Genomic DNA, 21,262 nt, shown 5'->3' on the forward strand with positions numbered 1-21,262 from the left:
CTTCTTTATCTTAATTTCTATCTCTTTTGTTACCCAGGGAGCTATGGATTTGTTTGCCCTACCTTTCCCTTTTGAGGGAATATACCTTGACTATGCCTGAACTATCTTTTCTTTGGAGATAGCCCATTGTTCAGCCACAATTTTTCCTGCCAATTCTTTTGACCCCAATTTATTTGGCCCAGAACTGTTCTTATCCCATTGAAGTTGGCTTTTCTCCAGTTAATTATTCTTACTCGGGATTGTTTTGTGTCCTTTTCCATAGCTAGCCTAAACCTTATGATACAATGATCACTGTCCCCTAAATGTTCTCCTATTGACACTTATCTATTTGGCCCATGTCATTCCCAAGAACCAGGTCTAGCAGTGCCTCCTTCCTTATTTGACTGGAAACACACTGCTATAGAAAATTCTCCTAAACACACTATAGGAACAAATGCCCCCTTCCTTTATATTACTACTATCCCAGTCTACACTTGGATAATAAAAGTCTCCCATTATAACTTCATGATAATTTTGGTACCTCTCTGTAATTTCCTTGCAAATGTGTTCCTCTGCATCCTTCACACCAGTCGGTGGCCTATAGACTACACCGAGCAAGAAAATGCACCTTTTTCACTCCTTAGCTCTAGCCAAGTCCTTGACCCCTGTGGGACATCCTCTTTCTCTAGCACTGCAATGCTTCCCTTAATCAATACCACCATCACCAACACCACCCCCCATCCCACCACCCTTTGTTCCGTTCCTATCTTTCTGAACACCTTGTATCCAGGAATATTTAGCACCCAGCCCCATCCTTCTTTGAGCTAGATCTCAGTTATAGCCACAACATCATACTTCCACTTGTACATTTACACCTGTAATTCACCAATCTTATTTACCACAATCCGTACATTCACATACATGCGCAGTAACCCTGATTTAGACTTTATTACTTTCTCCCTTACTCTGACCCCACCTATGAACTTGCTATTCCTTATTCTACTCTATTTATCTCTCCCAGTTTTCTGTGCACCTTAGTACTCCTCTCTGACATTATCTCTTGGTTCCCACACCCCTGCCAAGTTAGTTAAACCCTCCTCAGTAGCGCTAGCAAATTGCAAGGAGCTCAGCAAGGAACTCAGTCCCAGCTTTATTTTGGTGCAACCCGTCTGGCCTGTACGGGTCCCATTTCCCCCAGAGCTGGTCCCAATATCCCAAGAATCAAGCACCCTCCCTCCTGCACCATCTTTCCAGCCACACATTCATCTCTTTTATCCCCCTATTTCTATACCCACTTGCGCATGGTAATCCAGAGATTACTACTTTTGAAGTCCTGCTTGCTAATTTCCTATCTCGTTCCCTAAATTCTGACTGCATTGGTATCAGTATGGACTGTAACTGCTGGCTGTTCACCCTCCCCTCTCAGAGTACTCTGCAGCTGTTCAATGACATCCTTGATTCTGGCATCAGGGAGACAAGATACCATCCTGGATTCACGTCTGCGGCCATAGAAATGCCTATCTATTCGTCTACTGAATCACCTATTACACCTCTTCCAATCTTCCTTGTACCTTCTGTACAGCTGAGACACATCCTGGAGTTCCCACATAGCACAGGATATGCATTCTAGAGGTCGGAGTAACCCTGCCATTTCTTTCTTTATTAGTTAACCTTCCTACTGCTAATAAACCTGCCATTTCTTTATTTATTGGTTAACCTTACTACTGCTAATAAGTAAATAAGATTGCTGAGTTACATTTACATGTGGAAATATGATGTTGTGGCTATAACTGAGACCTAGCTCAAAGAAGGACCGGGCTGGGTGTTAAATATTCCTGGATACAAGGTGTTCAGACAGATAGGAAATACTAATAAAGCTTACTGCTGTTGATATAAACCCTATTACTATTAATAAACTTTACTAATACTGATAAATCTTACTAATACTCAACACACCTTACTTGTAGCAGTAACGTAACTTAAAAGTAAAAGATAAAAGACAATACTCACCAGCTACTCACATGTTACTTATTAATACTTAATATTTTAACGCTTTAGATTGTCAGTTGTTTAGGATCAGTCCCTAAGCAGCAATACATACCAACCAACAAAGTACAACTTTCCTGTCATGTCAAACCTTGTTTTTTTATTTCTGAACATGGGCTCTGACAGTTCACAGCAGCAGCATAGCTATCTCTTCCCACCAAACCCTCACCACTTTTCTGGCCCCTCTTACTGAACTCTCACCCCTTTTCTGGCCCCTCTCACTGAATTCTCACCCCTTTTCTGGCCCCCCTCACTGAACTCTCGCCCCTTTTCTGGCCCCACTCACTGAACTCTCGCCCCTTTTCTGGCCCCCCTCACTGAACTCTCGCCCCTTTTCTGGCCCCCCTCACTGAACTCTCGCCCCTTTTCTGGCCCCCCTCACTGAACTCTCGCCCCTTTTCTGGCCCCCCTCACTGAACTCTCGCCCCTTTTCTGGCCCCCCTCACTGAACTCTCGCCCCTTTTCTGGCCCCCCTCACTGAACTCTCGCCCCTTTTCTGGCCCCCCTCACTGAACTCTCAACCCTTTTCTGGCCCCTCTGCTGTCTGAACTCTCGCCCTTTTTCTGGCCTTTGGATTTGCTGCAGTGGTCCAATTCCAATTGGTATAGGGAATCAGGCCTGGATTTTATGGGGTCTCAGAGGGTGTGTTGGGAGGCAGTGTGGGGGCAATAATCAGGTGGGATGGTAGGGGATGGCATGCCCATTGTCTTACTGTCACCACTGGCATTTTACCAGCAGTGCAGAAGGTGGCACACAGACCTCCTGGTCTTAAGCCAATTGAGCCCAATTAGGCCTTGTCCTACTGCTGGCATTTTACCCATGGCAGGTGGTCACTTTGCCATGTGGGGAGACCACCAGATATAACCTGCTGGCCTCCTTGGGGGCATGTGGAAATGGGCCTCCTGATAGAGTTCCCTGTGCCTATTTCTTTACAGATGCATACAAATTTGGAAAGATAAAACAATTATCAATATCTGTCCTACACTCTAATATTCAGAGTAAGTATGCAGTACATGTGAACTAGCTGGTGAACTGTGGTCAGATACACCACACTCCAAAGTAAATGGCAACGTGTGACCAAAGCAGATTCTATGGATTTCTCAACAACCCACCCAGATGCTTGTCACACCATAAGTCAACCGGTTTCAGTGAAGCTCTGTCTTTCTCACGAGGGTTTCCAACTTCCACATTTTAAACTCGCCTGAGAATTTTTCCCACACGTCACTCTCACTCAGGCAGCTCCAACCAGGATTCACGCCCAGGGTTTCAGTCTCACCTGCTGAGATTTTTATCTCCTGGATCTCAAGCCTCACCTTTCAAGCACACTTTCAGATCTTCAGCCATCTCAAGCAGGACACCACTGCTCCAAAGACCTGCAGTAAAGAATCACCAACCATCGGCTGCCTCCTTGGATCTTCTGAGCTTCTCTCAGGCCCACTTTGCTTCAAAGTAGCATATTCTTTAACTTGGAGCCTTTTCCTCTGTTCCTTTCTCTCAATTTTACTTGACAAAATCTGCTTCTGATCTCTGCCCTTGTCCATAACCTACTACTGTCTTCTGGGACCTGTTTGTGTCCCACTCCCTTGTTTGGGTTTTTCTTCTTGGTTTGGGGCCAGTCCCAGCATCCCTTCCTGTGTTCTGCTCCTTGAGACACCTTGTCTCTAAATAACTCCGGTTCCACATCATCTGACCTGCTTTTCGCGCTGTTTCACTTTGTTTTTGTCTGTGCATCTACACAGGGCTGGTTCCCGGATGAAGAATTTAAAAATGGACGAACTGCACATGTGCAGCCCCTTCCTGGCCAGCGCAAGCATGAAATCAATGATCTGTGCATGTGTGGCCATCTCCCAGCTGGCGCATGCACAGGAGACATGAAAGCGGAAAAACACTCGGACTGTGCAGGTGCAGCCAGTACCCGGCCAGTCATGCGCAGGAGTCCCAAAGTCCACTGGGAAGTATAGCTCCCGAACTCCAAGGTAAGTATTCAACTTTTTCAACACAGTGTGTTCGAAGATTTTCTTGGAGCCATTTAAGAGGCTGCCGCCTGGAGCCTGGTGCAATTAAGGATAACAAGAAGAGCCCCACCAAGCAACGTGGGCACTGCCCAGCCAGTAAGGAGAATGCTAGCCCAAACATGGGCAAGGAAATCTCCTGCTGATTACCATGTACTGCCCTCAGCTGATGAATCAGTGCTCCTCCATGTTGAACACCACTTGGAGAAAGCACTGAAGGTGGGAAGGGTGCAGAATGTACTCTGGGTGGGGACTTCAATGCCCACCACCAAGAGTGGCTTGGTAGCACCACTACTGACTAAGTTGGCTGAGTCCTAAATGACATAGCTGCTAGACTGGGCCTGTGGCATGCAGTGAGGGAACCAACAAGAGGGAAAAACATCCTTGACTTCATGCTCACCAACCTGCCTGCCGCAGATGCACTTGTCCATGCCAGTATCGGTAGGATTGACCACCGCACAGTCCTGTGGGGACAAAGTCCCGCCTTCAGACTGAGGATACCCTCCATCATGTTGTGTGGCACTACCATTGTGCTAAATGGGATAGATTTCGAACAGATCTAGCCAATCAAGACTGGGCATCCATGAGGTGCTGTGGGCCATCAGCAGCAGAATATCCCCCACTCTACAACTACCGTCAAGCCAAGGGATCAACCCTGGCTCAATGAAGAGTGCAGGAGGGCATGCCAGAAGCAGCACCAGGCATACCTAAAAATGAGGTGTCAAATTGGTGAAGCTAAAACACAGGACTACTTGCATACCAAACAGTATAAGCAGCAAGTGATAGACAAAACTAAGCGATCCCACAACCAATGAATCAGTTCTAAGCTCTGCAGTCCTGCCACATCCAGTTATGAATGGTGGTGGACAATTAGACAGTTCACTGGAGGACAAGGCTTCACAAATTTCCCCATTCTCAATGATGGAGGAGCCCAGCACATCATGCAAAAGATAAGGCTGAAGCATCTGCTGTAATCTTCAGCCAAAGGTGCCAAGTAGATGACCCATCTCGGCCTCCTCCAGAGGTCCCCAGCATCACAGGTGTGCCAGTCTGCAGCTAATTTGATTTGCTCCACGTGATATCAAGAAGCAGCTGAAGGCACTGGATGCTGCAAAGGCTATGGGCCTTGACAATATTCCGGCAATAATACTGAAGACTTGTGCTCCAGAACTTGCCATGCTCCTAGCCAAGCTGTTCCAGTACAGCTACAACACTGGCGTCTACTCAGCTATGTGGAAAATTGCCCAGGTTTGTCCTACCAAAAGTAGGACAAATACACCCCAGCCAGTCAGCACCCCATCAGCCTACTCTCGATAATCAGTAAAATAATGGAAGGGGTCATCAAGCGGCAATTGCTTAGCAATAACCTGTTCACTGGCGCCCAGTTTGGGTTCCGCCAGGGCCATTCAGCTCCTGATGTCATTAAAGCCTTGGTTCAAACACGGACAAAAGAGCTGAACTTCCAAGGTGAAGTGAAAGTGACCGCCCTCGACATCAGAGCTGCATTTGACTGAGTGTGGCATCAAGGAGCCCTAGCAAAACTGGAGTCAATGGGAATCAGGGGAAAGCTCTCCACTGGCTGGAGTCATACCTAGCACAAAGGAAGATTGTTGTGGTTGTTGGAGGTCAGTCATCTCAGCTCCAGGACACCACGCAGGAGTCCCTCAGGGTGGTGTCCTAGGTCCAGCCATCTTCAGCTGCTTCATCAATGACCTTCCTTCCATCATAATGTCAGAAGTGGGCATGTTTGCTGATGATTGCAAAATGTTCAGCATATTTGCGACTCCTCAGATACTAAAGCAGCCCATGTCCAAATGCAGCAAGGCCTGGACAATATCCAGGCTTGGGCTGACAAGTGGCAAGTAACATTCGCACCACACAAGTGCCAGGCAATGACCATCTCCAACAAGTGAGAATCTAACTATTACCCCATTGACATTCAATGGCATTACCATCACTGAATCCCCCACTATCAACATCCTGGCGGTTACCATTGACCAGAAACTGAACTGAACTAGCCATATAAATACTGTGGCTACAACCGCAGGTCAGGGGCTGGGAATTGTGCGACGAGTAACTCACCTCCTGATTCCCCAAAGCCTGTCCACCATCTACAATGCACAAGTAGGTAGTCTGATGGAAAACTCTCCACTTGCCTGGATGAATGCAGGTCCCACAACACTCGAGAAGCTTGATACTGTCCAGGACAAAGCACCCAGCTTGATTGGCACCACATCCACAAATATTCATTCCCTCCAACACTGACGCACAGTAGCAGCAGTGTGTACCATCTACAAGATGTACGGCAAGAATTCACCAAAGCTCCTCAGACAGCACCTTCCAAACCCATGACCACTGCCATCTAGATGGACAAGGGCAGCAGATAGATGGGAACACAACCACCTGGAAGTTCCCCTCCAAGTCACTCACCATCCTGACTTGGAAATATATTGCCATTCCTTTACTATCACTGATCAAAATCCTGGAACTCTCTCCCGAACAGCACTGTGAGTGTACCTATACCACAAAGACTGCAGCGGTTCAAGAAGGCAGCTCACCACCTTCTCAAGGGCAACTAGGGATGGGCAATAAATGCTGACCCAGCCAGCAAAGCCCACATCCCGTGAATGAATAAAAAAAATGGTGCTTCAACATGGAATTGCCCTTGCATGTGTGCAAGTATGTTAAAAATTATGAGGGCCAAAGAAGATAGGCCCCTCGGAGTGGAGGAGAAACCACTCTGAATGACTCGTTTAGGCTGTAAGTGCAGCCTTTCCTTCCAGCAGACCCATACTTGGGGCATGGAGCCTTTGGCTCTGATGGCAACACACCCTGTCACCGGGAGGCCACTTCCACCTACCTGCTGGGCCTGGCACTCAGCGGGAAGCTCCCCATCACCATGAAGATCCTGGCACAGCCCTCCTATCCCCTGATTATCCTCATAATTGCTCATCATTACCTACCCACCGCTGCTGGTCAGGTAGCCGCTCCTGCTGCTCACTCACCTCCGGTAAGATCGACTGGAGGTGGTAACAGCCCATCAATCCAACGTCCTAGTTCCCCCAAAGTCCCACCTTCAAATCTGCTTCCGTGGATCTCATATGATTCCACCTAACATGAGCACCCACCTACTGTCTTAGTGGCCCCATTAAAGTGTACGTGTCTAAGCTGTTGGAGTTGTGTGATGCTGCTTACTCAATGAGTGATCTCTGATGAACCCTCATTCTCCTCCAGCACTGGCTCCTGAGGGAAACTTTTAGGACCAACGGGCTATGAAAAACCATGGCTTTAGAGACGGTGCAGAAAAGATTTACAAGAATGGTTCCAGAGATGGGGGACTTCAGTTATGCGGATTGATTGGACATGCTGGGTTATTCTCTTTAGAACAAAGAAAGTTCAGAGGTTTGATAGATGTACTCAAAATCACCAGGGATGTAGACAGAGTCGATAGAGATAAACTGTTGGTAGAAGGGTCAAGAACCAATTCAAGGTGATTGGCAAAAGAACCAATGGCGACAGGAAGGAAGTCTTTTTTTTATACAGTGAGTGACTAGGATCTGGAAAGCACTGCCTGAGAATGTGGTGGAGGTAGATTTAATCATGGCTTTCCAAAGGCAATCGCATAAGCACCTGAAGGGAAACAATTAACAGGGCTACAGGGAGAGGGACTAGCTAAACTGCTCTTGCAAAGAGCCAGCATGGACATGACAGGCCAAATACTCTCCTTCTGTGCTGTAATCATTATATGATTTTAGGATTAGAACTGATAAGGTGATAGGGTTCTAAGCCACTATTGAGTAGATCATCATATTTCAGTGGCTGCTTAAATCAAGTCTACATGAATGGATGCCATCTGCCATGTGACTGCATTATATTTAATTCCAGCACCATGTAGCTGGGAAACCTCCATCTCTCCATTGCCACTGGCCACTGCATGCTGAGACCCAGCTTATCTCCAGCACCTCCTCCTCCTCCACAGCTGTCAAGGCGGCTTTGCCTTTTTGATGGCCTTTCCTGTTCGTACTCTGAACTGAGCAAAACGGCTCTTAAGAGTTAGCTAGCAGATAGAAAGAAAAGAGCAGGTTGAAGAGTAAGTTCAGATTGGCAGAATGAGGGCAGTCTGTGTTCCCCAGGAAGCTGTTGAATCCTCTTTTGGTTTGTATTTATACAAATGGTTGGACATAAGCAGACAAACGATAACAAATTTGGAGAAAAAGCAAACCTCAAAGATTAGTGCAAGGGATTGTAGGAGGTTACAGATGGGTTAAAGGAGTGAGCCGATAGGTAGCAGATTCAGTTCAGTGCAGAGAAATGCGTCATAATGCATTTGGGGAAAAGAATAGCCAAGTGAAGTGTACCCTGAACAGAATGAACAGAGAAAAGAGTTCCAGCAGCGCAGATACACAGATTTTTAAAGGTGGAGGTGCAGACTGTGTAAAAGTGTAAAAGCTATTAAAAATGCAAATCTAATTCTTGGTTTTTCACACAGGGGACTGAATGTAACAGAAAGTAATGTTGAATTTATACAGGGAATTATTGAGGCCACAGTGAGACAATAGTGGTAGTGAGGCCATTGGAGGAGGGAGGTCAGATGATGAAACCACCAAGAAAATGTCCGAGAGTTGGCAATCCTATATCAGTGCCACAGAAAGGCTATAACAAATATGTATTAAAATGATACCAAAACTGAGAAGTATACTTATGTACAAAGTCTTGAAAAATTGTGATTTTCACTGGAATGGTGCAGTTTTTTTTGTTGCTAATGGAGATTTTCAAAGTTATTAATTTCCTCCTCCAACAGAAACCATGAAATATAGACTCGTTAAGCTTGATTTTAACTCCTTGAGAACACCACACCCCCACCCTCTCCAAAATCAGAGGTTGCACAACGTGATATTGGCACTAAGGAAGATAAGGTCCTGTACAGTCAGCTGGCTGGCAGCAAAAACCTGGTGCCTGGAATTTTGCAGCAACAGCTTGAGTTATGCTGAGCAGCCAGTGTTCTGGAACAAAACAGTAAGTGCTGGAAAAACTCAGCAGATCTGGCAGCATCTAAGGAGAGAGAAACAGAGTTAATGTTTTGAGGATGTTAACTCTGCTTCTCTCTCCTCAGGTTCTGCCAGATCTGCTGAGTTTTTCCAGCACTCCTGGCTTTATTTCAGATTTCCAGCATCCACAGTATGTTGCTTTTATTTTAGGCAGTATACTGGACTCAGTACGAGGCATACCAGTCCTTGACATGACAATTTTTTTTCTGAGGGGTCCTGGTTTTGGGCCGAGCAAAAAAAAAAAATCAGAACCATGAGGAAATAGAATGCCTTGGAAATTAAATTGATTAGCTTTGAAAGAAAATTGTCCACTGGGTAAAGAACTAGTGGCTGCCCAGTGCTGTATTATATAATCCCACACACCCCTCTTCTGCGGGGCAGTCGAAATGGTGCAGCATTGTGGAAATGAGGGACTTTCTGACCCTGGATACCTCAGCCAGGTTAGGAGCAGAGGTTTTTATTAGATGCCCCCGGCACTTGTGCTGGCAAAGCTTGCTGGCATATTCTTTGGCTCAGAATATTACCATAATGAATCCTTTTGAAAAATGAATTTGTGTTTTTTTTTATTTTAACTCGGGCTAGCATTTCTAATGTGCACAAGTTACTGCAGTGAAAAGGAATTTTATATTTTTAAGATAAAGCTGTTGTTTTAGAGAATTTGTACCTGTATGAATACCCTTAAAATAGTTTCGACCATACACAATTGGGGAATGCTGTGTTCGAAGTCATGCTCTAGTTATTTGTTAATTGTGAATTTGTAAGAAGCACTTGTAGTACAATAGCATACCATTAAAGTAACATTGGAAGCTTCACATGTATGATCACAGAAATGTAAGATATAACTCACGCTTAATATAACACGATCCCGCTCCACCAAATCAGCAAGTTTATTCAAAAGCTTCCCTCTTTCAGAAGCGTCCATCCTGCGCCATGGCGATCCAATTTGAAAAGCTTCCCTGGCTGCTTTTACTGCTTTGTCAACTTCCACCTTAAAGGGAACAATTCACATGCAAAGCAGTCACACTGAGAATTAATGATGGTTTAACAGTGCAGATAACACTGTTATAATTAGGCAACATTGTAATAGGTTACAGTATAGAAGTTAAAATTAAGACATTGTACAGGTTATAACATTAAGATATTCTACATGTTACACATTAAAGCTTGAAGGAATGGTTACAAATATATCTACTTAGCCATTCATATTCAGCTTTTCAATGGCCGAATATATTATATTTTAGGGCACAGACATATTTACAAAACAACAGACAGAACATTTAATGAATAGTGATGTGATTGATGAAAAGAATTAAAGCTAATATACTTAAAAAGAAATAGACCTAAAAATCCAACCATACAAATCCTGTTTTTCAGACACTAAATGGTCTCCGAAACCTCCAATATGGTGGGCAGGAGATGCACATGGAGACCACAGTATGCTGCCTGCCATATTGGTGAAGTTCAAAGGACAACTTGAAGCCTCCCATGCAAGATTAGTTTGCTATGAGATTACCAGTTGGTGCTAGTGTTAGCTGCACTCAGGAAAACCAGCTTTATGCAGCCTAATAGATGGTTCTTAAAGGAATCACCCATTATGCAGCAACTAACAGACTAAATTTTTAAAACTTCCCTGAATATGGATTCAGGAACAGGAGCATCCTTCTTACCTATTGCACCCCTTCTGACCTAATCGCTCATGTTTTGACCTAGTTGCACCCTCGTCCTTCCTTGCTTATATACCAGAGAGCTGCTGTGATCACAGTTACTGTTACTACCCATAGCTCGCTGGTTCCATGGAAATGATACCAAGGTCCAGTATTGGGGCGCTTTGGGCCTCACCATTTAGGGATTGTACCCTGTGCCCACAGAAAATCCAAAATGGGTGTGCCTGAATTTTTGCATTCATAAATACAAGGCATTAGTGCGCTCTTTTTTGGAAGTGATTTGGCTCTGTTTTAGGAATGAAAAAAACAAAATAAATTTAGCTGTTACATTAGGTAGAACAGGATCAGGAGTTGGTTATTCAGCGCCTCACACTCATTTTACTATTCAATTAGATCCTGGCTGATTTGTATCACAACTCTATTTAGCTTTCTGATTGTCATATAAATCCAACTAATGTCCTTTAGAGACACTCTTACTTGGTCTGGTTTATATGTGACTCCAGTTCCACACCAAATGTGGTTAACTCTTAACCGCCCTTTGAAGTGGCCTAGCCAAACATTCAGTTGTACCAAATTGCCAAAGTGGGCCAAGAAGAAAGACCCACACTTCTCAGGGTAACTAGCATGGACAATAACTATCAATCGTGCCAGCACTGCCCATACCACATGAATTTTAAAAAAGGAACTAAAGACAATTACCAGAGAGCTAGGGGTTGCTGACTGCTTCCTGGTTATGTTATTAAAAACCTAGCTAGATTTAAGGCATGAATGGACAATTTCAAAGCTAACAGGAGTCAGGAACTTTTGAGAATGATCTAAGGCATAAGAGCTGAAACAATTTTCTTTCAGATGCTGACTGACCATATGTGCATTTCTAACATTTCCTGTTTTTAATATTCTATGCTTCATTATGTTCTTTATTATGCAATGCACAGGTAATACAAAGAGGAACATAGAAAGAAAGGAAAAATGGTTCTTTCTTTTGTTCCACTAAAAATAGCAAAATACAATGTCTGCAGCAACATAGCTTGTTGCCCTAGCAATTAGTTATAGAGAAAAGCACCTGTGGGCATAATAGCATTAACCATTCTCTCATCTGTACATGGAAAATGAATGGCAGTGAATCAGAGCTTTAAGTGAGCTGTCAAAAAATGGATTGAGGTAATTCAATTACAGTTCATCTCGTAATTCCTGCCTGGTCAAATATCAGAGAAACTAAGGGTGGCAGTAATCTAATCTTAAGTAAATCTATACTTTTTATTCAGTGTAAACAGAATTCTACCTTTTAAATAGGATAATTTAACTTATGGCCCTAACTTACACTTATCATTACATGTTTGGAAATTACTCCCCACAATTTAATCTTTAGAATTTAGAACAAAAGTGCAGTAAACTAACAAAAGCAAGATCCAAAAAATATGATTATTTCATGTTGTGCTAATTTTAACCCTTTAAGTAACAATGGTGAGTTTTGTTTAAATAAATTTTCCTTATTTTAACTTTATATTTGTTCATTCGTTGGAATCTCTGAATGCCATGTACAATTTTGTTTTATAAACAACCTATTCCCAGGGTCCTGTCAATAAACAATACCTGAAGGGGATATGTAAAAGTCACTTGGATAATCACACGCTGGTTTTCTTTCATTCGTTGTTCTGATTCTCTCTTGTTGGACTTGGTCATTGCCTGGCAGTTGCATGGCACAAATGTTACTTGCCACTTGTCAGCCCAAGCCTGGACATTGTCCCAGACTTGCTGCATTTGGACATGGACTGCTACAGTATCTGGGATTCGCGAATGGTGCTGAATATTGTGCAATCATCAGCAAACATTCCAACTCCTGACCTTCTCATGGAAAGAAGGTTATTGAAGAAGCAGCTGAAGGTGGTTGGGCCTAGGACACTACCCTGAAGAATTCCTGCAGTGACGCCCTGGAACTGAGATGATTGACTTCCAACAACCACAACCATCTTCCTTTGTGCTAGGTATGACTCCGACCAATGGAGAGTTTTCCACCTTACTGACTCTAGTTTTGCAAGGCTCCTTGATGACACACTCGGTCAAATACTGCCTTGATGTCAAGGGCAGTCACACTCACCTCACCTCTGAAGTTCAGCTCTTTTGTCCATGTTTGAACCAAGGCTGTAATGAGGTCAGGAGCTGAGTGGCCCTGGCGGAACCCAAACTGGGTGTCAGTGAGCAGGTTATTGCTAAGCAAGTGCCACTTGATTGCACTGTTGATGACCTCTTCTATCGTTTTACTGACGATCGAGAGTAGACCAATGGGGCACTAATTGGTCGGGTTGGATTTGTCCTGCTTGTTGTGTACAGGATATACCTGGATAATTTTCCACATTGCCGGGAAGAGGACAGTGTTGTAGCTGCACTGGTATAGCTTGGTTAGGGACACGGCAAGTTTGGGAACACAAGTCTTCAATGTTATTGCCGGAATATTGTCAGGGCCCATAGCCTTTGTAGTATCCAGTGCATTCAGCCATTTCTTGGTTTCACGTGGTGTGAATCAAATTGGCTGAAATCTGGCATCTGTGATTCTGGGGACCTTCGGAAGACTCCCAGATGGATAATCCACCCAACGCTTCTCGCCGAAGATTGTTGCAAATGCTTCGGCCTTATCTTTTGCATTGATGTGCTGGACCCCTTCATCATTGGGGATGGGGGTATTTGTGGAGCCTCCTCTTCCAGTGAGTTGCTTAACTGTTCACTATCATTCATGATGTGGCAAGACTGCAGAGCTTAGATCTGATCCATTGGTTGTGGAATCGCTTAGCTCTATCACTTGCTGCTTATGCTGTTTGGCATGCAAGTAGTCCTGTGTTGTTGCTTCACCAGGTTGACACCTCATTTTTTAGGAATACCTGGTGCTGCTCCTGGCATGCCCTCCTGCACTTTTCATTCAACCAGGGCTTATGCTGGCTTGGTGGTAATGGTAGAGTGTAGGATCTGCCAGGGCATGAGACTACAGATTGTGGTTGAGTACAATTCTGTTGCTGCTGGTGGCCCACAGCACCTCATGGATGCCCAGTCTTGAGTTGCCAGATCTGCTCAAAACCTATCTCACTTAGCACGGTGGTAGTGCCAGACAACACAATGGAGGGTATTCTCAATGTGAAGACCAGACTTCATCTCTACAGGGACTGTGTGGTGATCATTCCTACCAACGCTTGTCATGGACAGATGCATCTGTGGCAGGCAGTTTGGTGAGAATGAAGTCATGTATGTTTTTCCCTCTTGTTGTTTCCCTCACCACCTGCTGCAGGTCTAGTCCAGCAGCTATGTCCTTTTAGGACCTGGACAACTCAGTCTATAGCGGGTTATCAAGCCACTCTTGGTGATGGACATTGAAGTCCCCCACCCAGAGAACATTCTGCACCCTTACCACCCTCAATGCTTCCTCCAAGGGGTGTTCAACATGGAGGAGCACTGATTCATCAGCTGAAGCGGGGGGGAGGTGGCACATGGTAATCAGCAGGAGGTTTCCTTGCCCATGTTTGACCTGATGCCATAAGACTTCATGGGTCCACAGTTGATGTTGAGGACTCTCAGGGCAACTCCCTCCTGACTGTATACCACTGTGCAGCCACCTCTGGTGGGTCTGTCCTGCCGGTAAGATTGGACATACCCAGGGATGGCGATGGTTGTGTCTGGGACCTTATCTGTAAGGTATGATTGCATGAATATAACTCTGTCAGGCTGTTGCTTGACTAGTCTGTGAGACAGCTCTCCCAATTTTGGCACTAGCCCCCAGATGTTAGTAAGAAAGACTTTGTAGGGTCAACAGGGCTGAGCTTGCCATTGCTAAGTCGATGCCGGGTGGTCCATCCAGTTTCATTCCTTATAGACTTTGTAGAGGTTTGATATAACTGAGTGGCTTGCTAAGCCATTTCAGGGGGCATTTAAGAGTCAACCACACTGGAGTCACATGTCGGCCAGACCAAGTAAGGATGGCAGATTTCCTTCCCTGAAGGACATTAGTGAGCCAGATGGGTTTTTACAACAATCGACAGTGGCTTCATCGTCATTATTGTACTTTTAATTCCAGATTTATTTTGAATTCAAATTTCACCATCTGCCATGGATTCAAACCCGAGTCCCCAGAGCATTACCCTGGATCTCTGGATTACTAGTTCAGCGACAATGCCACTGCCTTCCCGATACCTTTCCCTTAACTTACCTGTGATTTTCATGAAGTTGTGACATTAATTGCCCATTAAACTCACCACAGAAAGATAACATGAGTAATTAATAACATAAACACCCTTTCAATGGTGTGATGGTCATTCCTAATTGCCAGTCAACCTTTCTTGTCTAGAAATTGGACAATTAAAAGTATAGAGCTTCATTCCTTCAGTAGTAAATTATTGTTGGACATTTTAAAAATGTAATTTTTTCTTAAGTATTAATTTTCATTTGTCTTTCTCACTCTCTCCCTTAACTCAATATTTCTGTCCCTCTCTTTATTTCTCTTTCTGTACCTGATTCATTCACTCTAATTCACCCTTTTTCTCATTCCCTCCTCTGTTTATTTCTCAGTCTTAAATCTAAATGTTTAAGGGGATATACTTATTGTCCCATTGTTTACCAAGGTCCAAGATACCCTGTTGCCCTTGCGTTCACACTTCCAGCCACTCTGTGAGCAAGAATGCTTGAGCCCAATGATGCAAGAACAAATCTAACTAACAGGATATGACAAGAGATGCCCCACAGCAAGAAATTCTGGGCCTTAGACGTGCACATATATAGACACACGTATGTGCCCATGCTTTCACATGTCCTTATGCACAAGCATACACACAAATGGACTTACTTTATTGTAAATTATCTGCAGTTTCCAAGGCTGTTGGTATTTGGATCACTATGCAGTATGCTCAGATATGATTTTGTGTACTATGCCAAAGTAACTCTTTGCGTTATAACAATTGAGGTATTGTATTTAACGTTAATTAAGGTTAAATAATCATAATAAAGAAAAAGTCTTCATTTTGGAGCGTACAAGAAACTTGTACACAAAGTGTGAAATTGTCCTGCTAACATTATACCTTTTCTGTAAATCAGCAAAGAAATTATCATACAGTTATACTATCACATTTTGTGAAAGTAATTTGGGTGTGCTGTGCTGGAAACATGAAAGTATGTTGCAAGAATCATATCTTGATCAAACCCCGGAGTTCACTAACTTCAGGAGATGAGAGAACTCTTTGTGTTCACACTAAGTGCAATATAACTGTCGTCTGATTCAAAGCTGCATTTTAAAATTAGAAGCATTTTACTGGATCTCCAGGGCAGTTCATAAAGCACCTTTCAATTTTATAATAGGAGCAGAAAGCCCCCATCCACTCTTTCATATTATTAAATTTAACTACCTAGGAACCACACAAGTGCAGCATTCCATTGAAGCTAGCCTAGTGTGGCCTTCAGTAACGCACAGTCTGCAGTATAATGTATGCCAATTCTCAGATACTAATCTCCGATTGTAGTTGCAGCCTTCAATCAAAAACTATAGGTGACTTTGTAATATAATGCACATTTAGGTATTTACCCTAAACTCTCTGGTATGGCAATGTTTGTAAAGAATAGAATAGAAGAACTTGTGAAAATGTGACTTATAAATACAGAATAATGGCTTTCAATGTATGCTTTAATCTGAACACTTCTATCAAATCTCCTCTTAACCTCTCTGTTCTAAGCAGAACAACACAGCTTTTCCATTCTCTCCACTTAATTGAAGTCCCCCATCAGTATCATTCTACTAATTCTCTTCTGCACCCTCTCCAAGGCCTTGAAATCCTCTCCAATGTGTGTTGTTCAGAATTGAACACAATACTCCAGCTGAGGTGTACCTTGTGTTTTATATGGGTTTAGTATAAATTCCTTGTTTTTGTATTCTATTAATAAAGCCAAGGATCCATATGCTTTTTTAAACAGCCTTCTTGACATATCCTGCCACCTTTAAAGATTTATGGGCATACACTCCCAGATCTCTGTTCCTGTAACCCCTTTAAAATTGTACCATTTGTACCATGTGTTAAATTTCATCTGCAATGTGTCTGCCCATTTACCAGTATGTCTATGCTTCTGTGAAAGTTGTTACTCTACTCCTTGTTCTTTACTACATTTCTGAGTTTCACATCCTCTGCAAACTTTGAGGTTATGCCCTGTGTACCCAACTCCAGGTCATTCATATTTACCAGGAACACATAGTGGTCTTAAAACTGAGGGTACAACACTGTACACTCCCTATAAGTCTGAAAAACAACCATTCATCATTAGTCTTGGTTTTCTTAGCCAATTTGTACAGTGATGCCACCATACATTTAATTCCATGGGTTTTAATTTTGTTAACAAGTCTATTATGTGGTGCTTTGTCAAATGTCTTTTGAAAGTCCATATACACAACATCAGCTCTCTTCATTATGACATCAAAGAACTCAATTAAGTTTGTCAAACACTTTTCCTTTAATAAATCTGCTGGCTTTCATTTATTTGTTGATACTTTTCCAAATTTCATAGAAGCATAGAAACTAGGAGCAGAAGTAGGCCATTCGGTCCTTTGAGCCTGCTTTGCCATTCATTATGATGATGGCTGATCATCCAACTCAGTAGCCTGCTCCCGCTTTCTCCTCATATCCTTTGATCCCTTTCGCCCGAAGAGCTATAGAAACAATCAATTAATTTGTCCAAGATTATTGTCTCTAAAAGTTTTGCTACGGCTGGCATTAGGCAGACTGGCTTGCATTGCCAGGTTTATCCCTCTCAGTTTTTTCTTTTCAAATAGGACTGTAAAATTTACACATTTCATGCTTCAAATCACTCACCGTGTCCCAAAATGCTATTTTCTGAAAGATCAAGGCACCCTTCCATCATCAGTAATCATAAGATAAAAGAAGATTGGTAAAAGAAGACCTGTTTTAGTCTGTTTTAGTGAAGTATGACTTTGACAGAAAAGAACCATAACATCATTGTTGCATATTTGCATGATGATAAATAAAGGAAAATATATACCATGTTACAACAAGGTCACTTTTACATAAGTCATTCAAGGACTTTTGAGGTTATTAAAATATTTCCTTAATGGTAACGTTTTCAATATCATATTTATAGATTTTAACTGATAGAAAACCCATATACTTGATAAGCAGTGTTGAGTGTACAAATGTTATAATGCAACTTCTTTAGCTTTAAAAAACAAACCATTTACTATCCAAGGTGTTCTAACATAGTCACATCTCTTCACCCAGCCATTGTGACCTTATAGTGATGGCTGTGGTACTTCGACCATCTGAGCACTGGAGTTCACAGTAACTTAAGAATTGTGCTGTTGCTCAATAACTTTGTGGTTACCTCATGATTCTTTTTAGAACTGTAGAATAGGGATTTTGTTATGCTCATATATTAATCCCCAAACAGTATGCTTCTCTAATGTTGAATTTAAAGTCAATACTTTTAGTTCTTCATAATTTCACTTCTAAGTTGCTGTTTATTCAGATAATAACACATATTGTAAAAGGATTAAAGGTGCTAAATAAAGACTGTCTTGGTTTGACATGATTTTAACTTCTGGGTTAATGTGTGCCTTATCACTCAAGCCCAACCATCAAGAATGCAATCTCTCTTTGAAACTAGCTGTAGATACTTATCTACAATTAATTAAAAGTGTTTAGCATATGGTTTCATCATTCATCCTTGAAGTAAAAGTCAAATATGCCAAATATCAATGAGCTCTGAATACTATAAGAGGCACTTAGAGCAGACAAAGCAGCAGTGTTTAAATCTAAGCATGGATTCAAATATAATCTCATTTCAGTTGTTGTCCTAATAGGTGTGAAAGCTGAGAGGCAATTGACAAAAACTTAATAGTTTAAAAAAAAACCCGAAGCGCATTCCTAGGAATTATCCAAAAAGTGTTGAAATGATTAAGTAAAACCCACTTTGTCGCCTTCTTCCACGTCGCAGATCTTCTCTCCCGTGGCAGGGTTACAGGTTGCGAACTTCTTGCCGCTACTGGAGTTGTGCCACTCGTTATTTATAAAGATCTACAATAAAACAAGCAAACAAAAAACACCTAGAGATGGGGCAACGGTTCAAAATAATACCGCCGGAAAACAGCTATCCCAAATCCCCATTGCACAGCTTGCTGACCTGTTCTTTCTCTCCCCAGCTGGATGCAACCCTAGTTTGGGGGAGCGGGCAGCAGAAATACCAATCAATCTGTGAATCCTCTGAACATTTACAGATTGGTCTGCATTTCTAGTTAATGCGTACTTTATACAGCACATGGGTCAAGATTCCTAATATTCATTTTCTCCTCAGACGCTCCTAAACAGGGAATTTTTTTTTGTTTTGTTTTAAAAATCGTAATTATTTGGAAACATGTTTTGTCTTGGTTATCAAGAAACACTTTCATCTTCCAGGTTATTGTACCGGTGAGATCAGGGTTTTGCGCCGGCTCCGGCAGATTGCTGGCTGCAGCCTCCCAGATCTCTAGCAGGTTTGGCTAACGCTGAATGGGAGCACGCGAAAGCGATTCCCGTTTGGTTGCTTTAATAATAACATTGCACTGATATTCACCTCGGCAATAACTGCTAGTTTTTTTTTTTCTTCTTCTTTCTCGATCATATATTAGCGTGACGCTAACAAAACCTTCTAAGCCTGGTTTTAGTTTCTGGTCATGGCATGTTCGCATTCCACGTCCAAGCATAGTTTTAAGTTTCAGATTTAAAACAATTTATGTTACAGGACGAAATAACAGATCAGAAAGGGGAAGGGTGGGTAGGGGGGTCCGACCAAACGCACAGGGCTGGAATCGGGAAAGTTGTAAGTGCCAGAACTGCTCAGATTGAAATGAACGCACTCACCTTGGTGTGTTTGATTTCCAGCTCAGTAACTGGCACGGGCACATTGCGGGGACCTGGCGCAGGACTTTCGTGCTCGGCACTCATGTTGTGTTTGTTTGCTTGTGTTCCTGGAATAGGCGCAGTTCAAGTTCAGGCACAGCAAAGCTTCCTTTCCTTCCAAAATAATAACTTAAACAAAAAAAAACAAGTTTTGCAGTACTCTCCTTTCTTGTTGTCAGCCACAAGGTGTTGAAACAGAGTTATTAAACACTACTAACATTCAGAGAACCGATTGGCTGAAAACATGGTACAGTACATGGCACGTCCAAAGGGCAAATCCCCACCCCTCAGCCTCAGCATATAGAATAACCCAAGTCACGGCAGGTTGAGAACCATCTGTGATCATTATAATAATTCCTAACAAGTTGAAGTTATAACCTGATTTTTATATATTTTAAAAATACTGTATATAAGAAAGTCAAAATCATGGAAACCTATTAACTAAGCAATCTTGAAAGATATGAGCTAAGAATTGGTAGATGAAAAGCTCATACCTTTATTTTCCCCGATTCACTTAAACAGTTTCCATTCTTTAAATCAGCAGATCGATACATATAGATTATGTGGTTCATAGAGCTGGGATGGCGCAGAATGCTATTCCTTTTCTCACCTTATTGGGAACTTACAGTATCAGTTCTTTAATTTCTTACCAAATCCCTAAAATTGAGCAACTCATGAGATTTGCACAATTGTCAGATTTTTGGTTCTTCTCACATTTGGCCAACCATAGATCATTGCAAGTACTTTTACTTGATAATCATTCATGAGGTTTTTGGCTGTGTCAATCAATGTAACGACTGAACATTCTTTCCTTGTTGTTGAATCCTTCCAATTTGCCGCTGCTCCTACTGGTCTTGTTACTTTGCCATAACACTTAATTGTCACAATTGTATTTACACTGTGACTTGCATGACCCCAGGCTGTCCATAAACACATTAGAGCCAATGAAAATTTTGAAGCGTAGTAACTGTTGTAATGCAAAAAATATATTTGTACACAGATACCTCCCATAATTAGTAATGTGATAGTGACCAGATAATCAGTTTAGTCATGTTTGTTCAAGGACAACTATTGACCAGGACACCAGGGAGAGCTTTCCTGCTCTTCTTCGAGATGGTGCCATGGGATTATTTGCACCTACCTCAGAGGACAGACAAAGTCTTGGTTTAACTTTTCATCCGAAAGACAGAACCTCTGAGTGCCAGCCTAGGTTTTGTGCTCAAGACTCCAAATGAACTGACAACCTTCTAACCCAGAGACAAGAGTGTAACCTTTGAACCACAGCTGCCATACAGTCATGATGCACAGAATGTATTCAAGGATGCATTTACATAACAACTTAAATGTAATTTTACCCTTCACAGCAAAACTAACTCTGTAGTATAAATCTGGATTTGGATTCACACTTGACCCAGGAAGAAGTGGTGGGAGGCTCCTGAAGGAAATTCTCGTACATTGCTTTGACACTGCATGAAGTATACCACTGGTGGTATCAAAAATATCCAGGTTTATTGGACCTCCTGGACTTCTTTAAATCTATCTGGAGCTAATTTGAACATACAATGTATGTCTCATAATTCAGCAATTTCACATAATTAAGA

At 42.6% G+C, this 21,262-nt stretch overlaps 1 protein-coding gene across 2 annotated transcripts in view; it reads right to left on the reverse strand.

Moving 5' to 3' along the window:
- LOC121277285 (retinal dehydrogenase 1-like) overlaps positions 1-19,935 on the reverse strand; it is an 80,654-nt gene extending 60,719 nt beyond the window's left edge. Inside the window, exons 1-3 of one of the 2 annotated variants that reach the window (XR_005942849.1) lie at positions 19,623-19,929; positions 18,696-18,800; positions 9,933-10,073 (exon numbers count right to left, since the gene is read on the reverse strand). Coding sequence is in view for 1 of the 2 variants with exons in the window: in XM_041186557.1 (XP_041042491.1) it covers positions 9,933-10,073; positions 18,696-18,800; positions 19,623-19,706 (330 nt within the window). In the remaining variant the exon portion in view is untranslated. Of the gene's footprint in view, positions 1-9,932; positions 10,074-18,695; positions 18,801-19,622 lie in introns of both variants that reach the window. The other variant, XM_041186557.1, reaches the window with a different exon arrangement.
- Positions 19,936-21,262: the final 1,327 nt, after the last annotated feature.

Source organism: Carcharodon carcharias, chromosome 4 (assembly GCF_017639515.1).
Source record: "Carcharodon carcharias isolate sCarCar2 chromosome 4, sCarCar2.pri, whole genome shotgun sequence".
Classification (NCBI taxonomy): Eukaryota; Metazoa; Chordata; class Chondrichthyes; order Lamniformes; family Lamnidae; genus Carcharodon; species Carcharodon carcharias.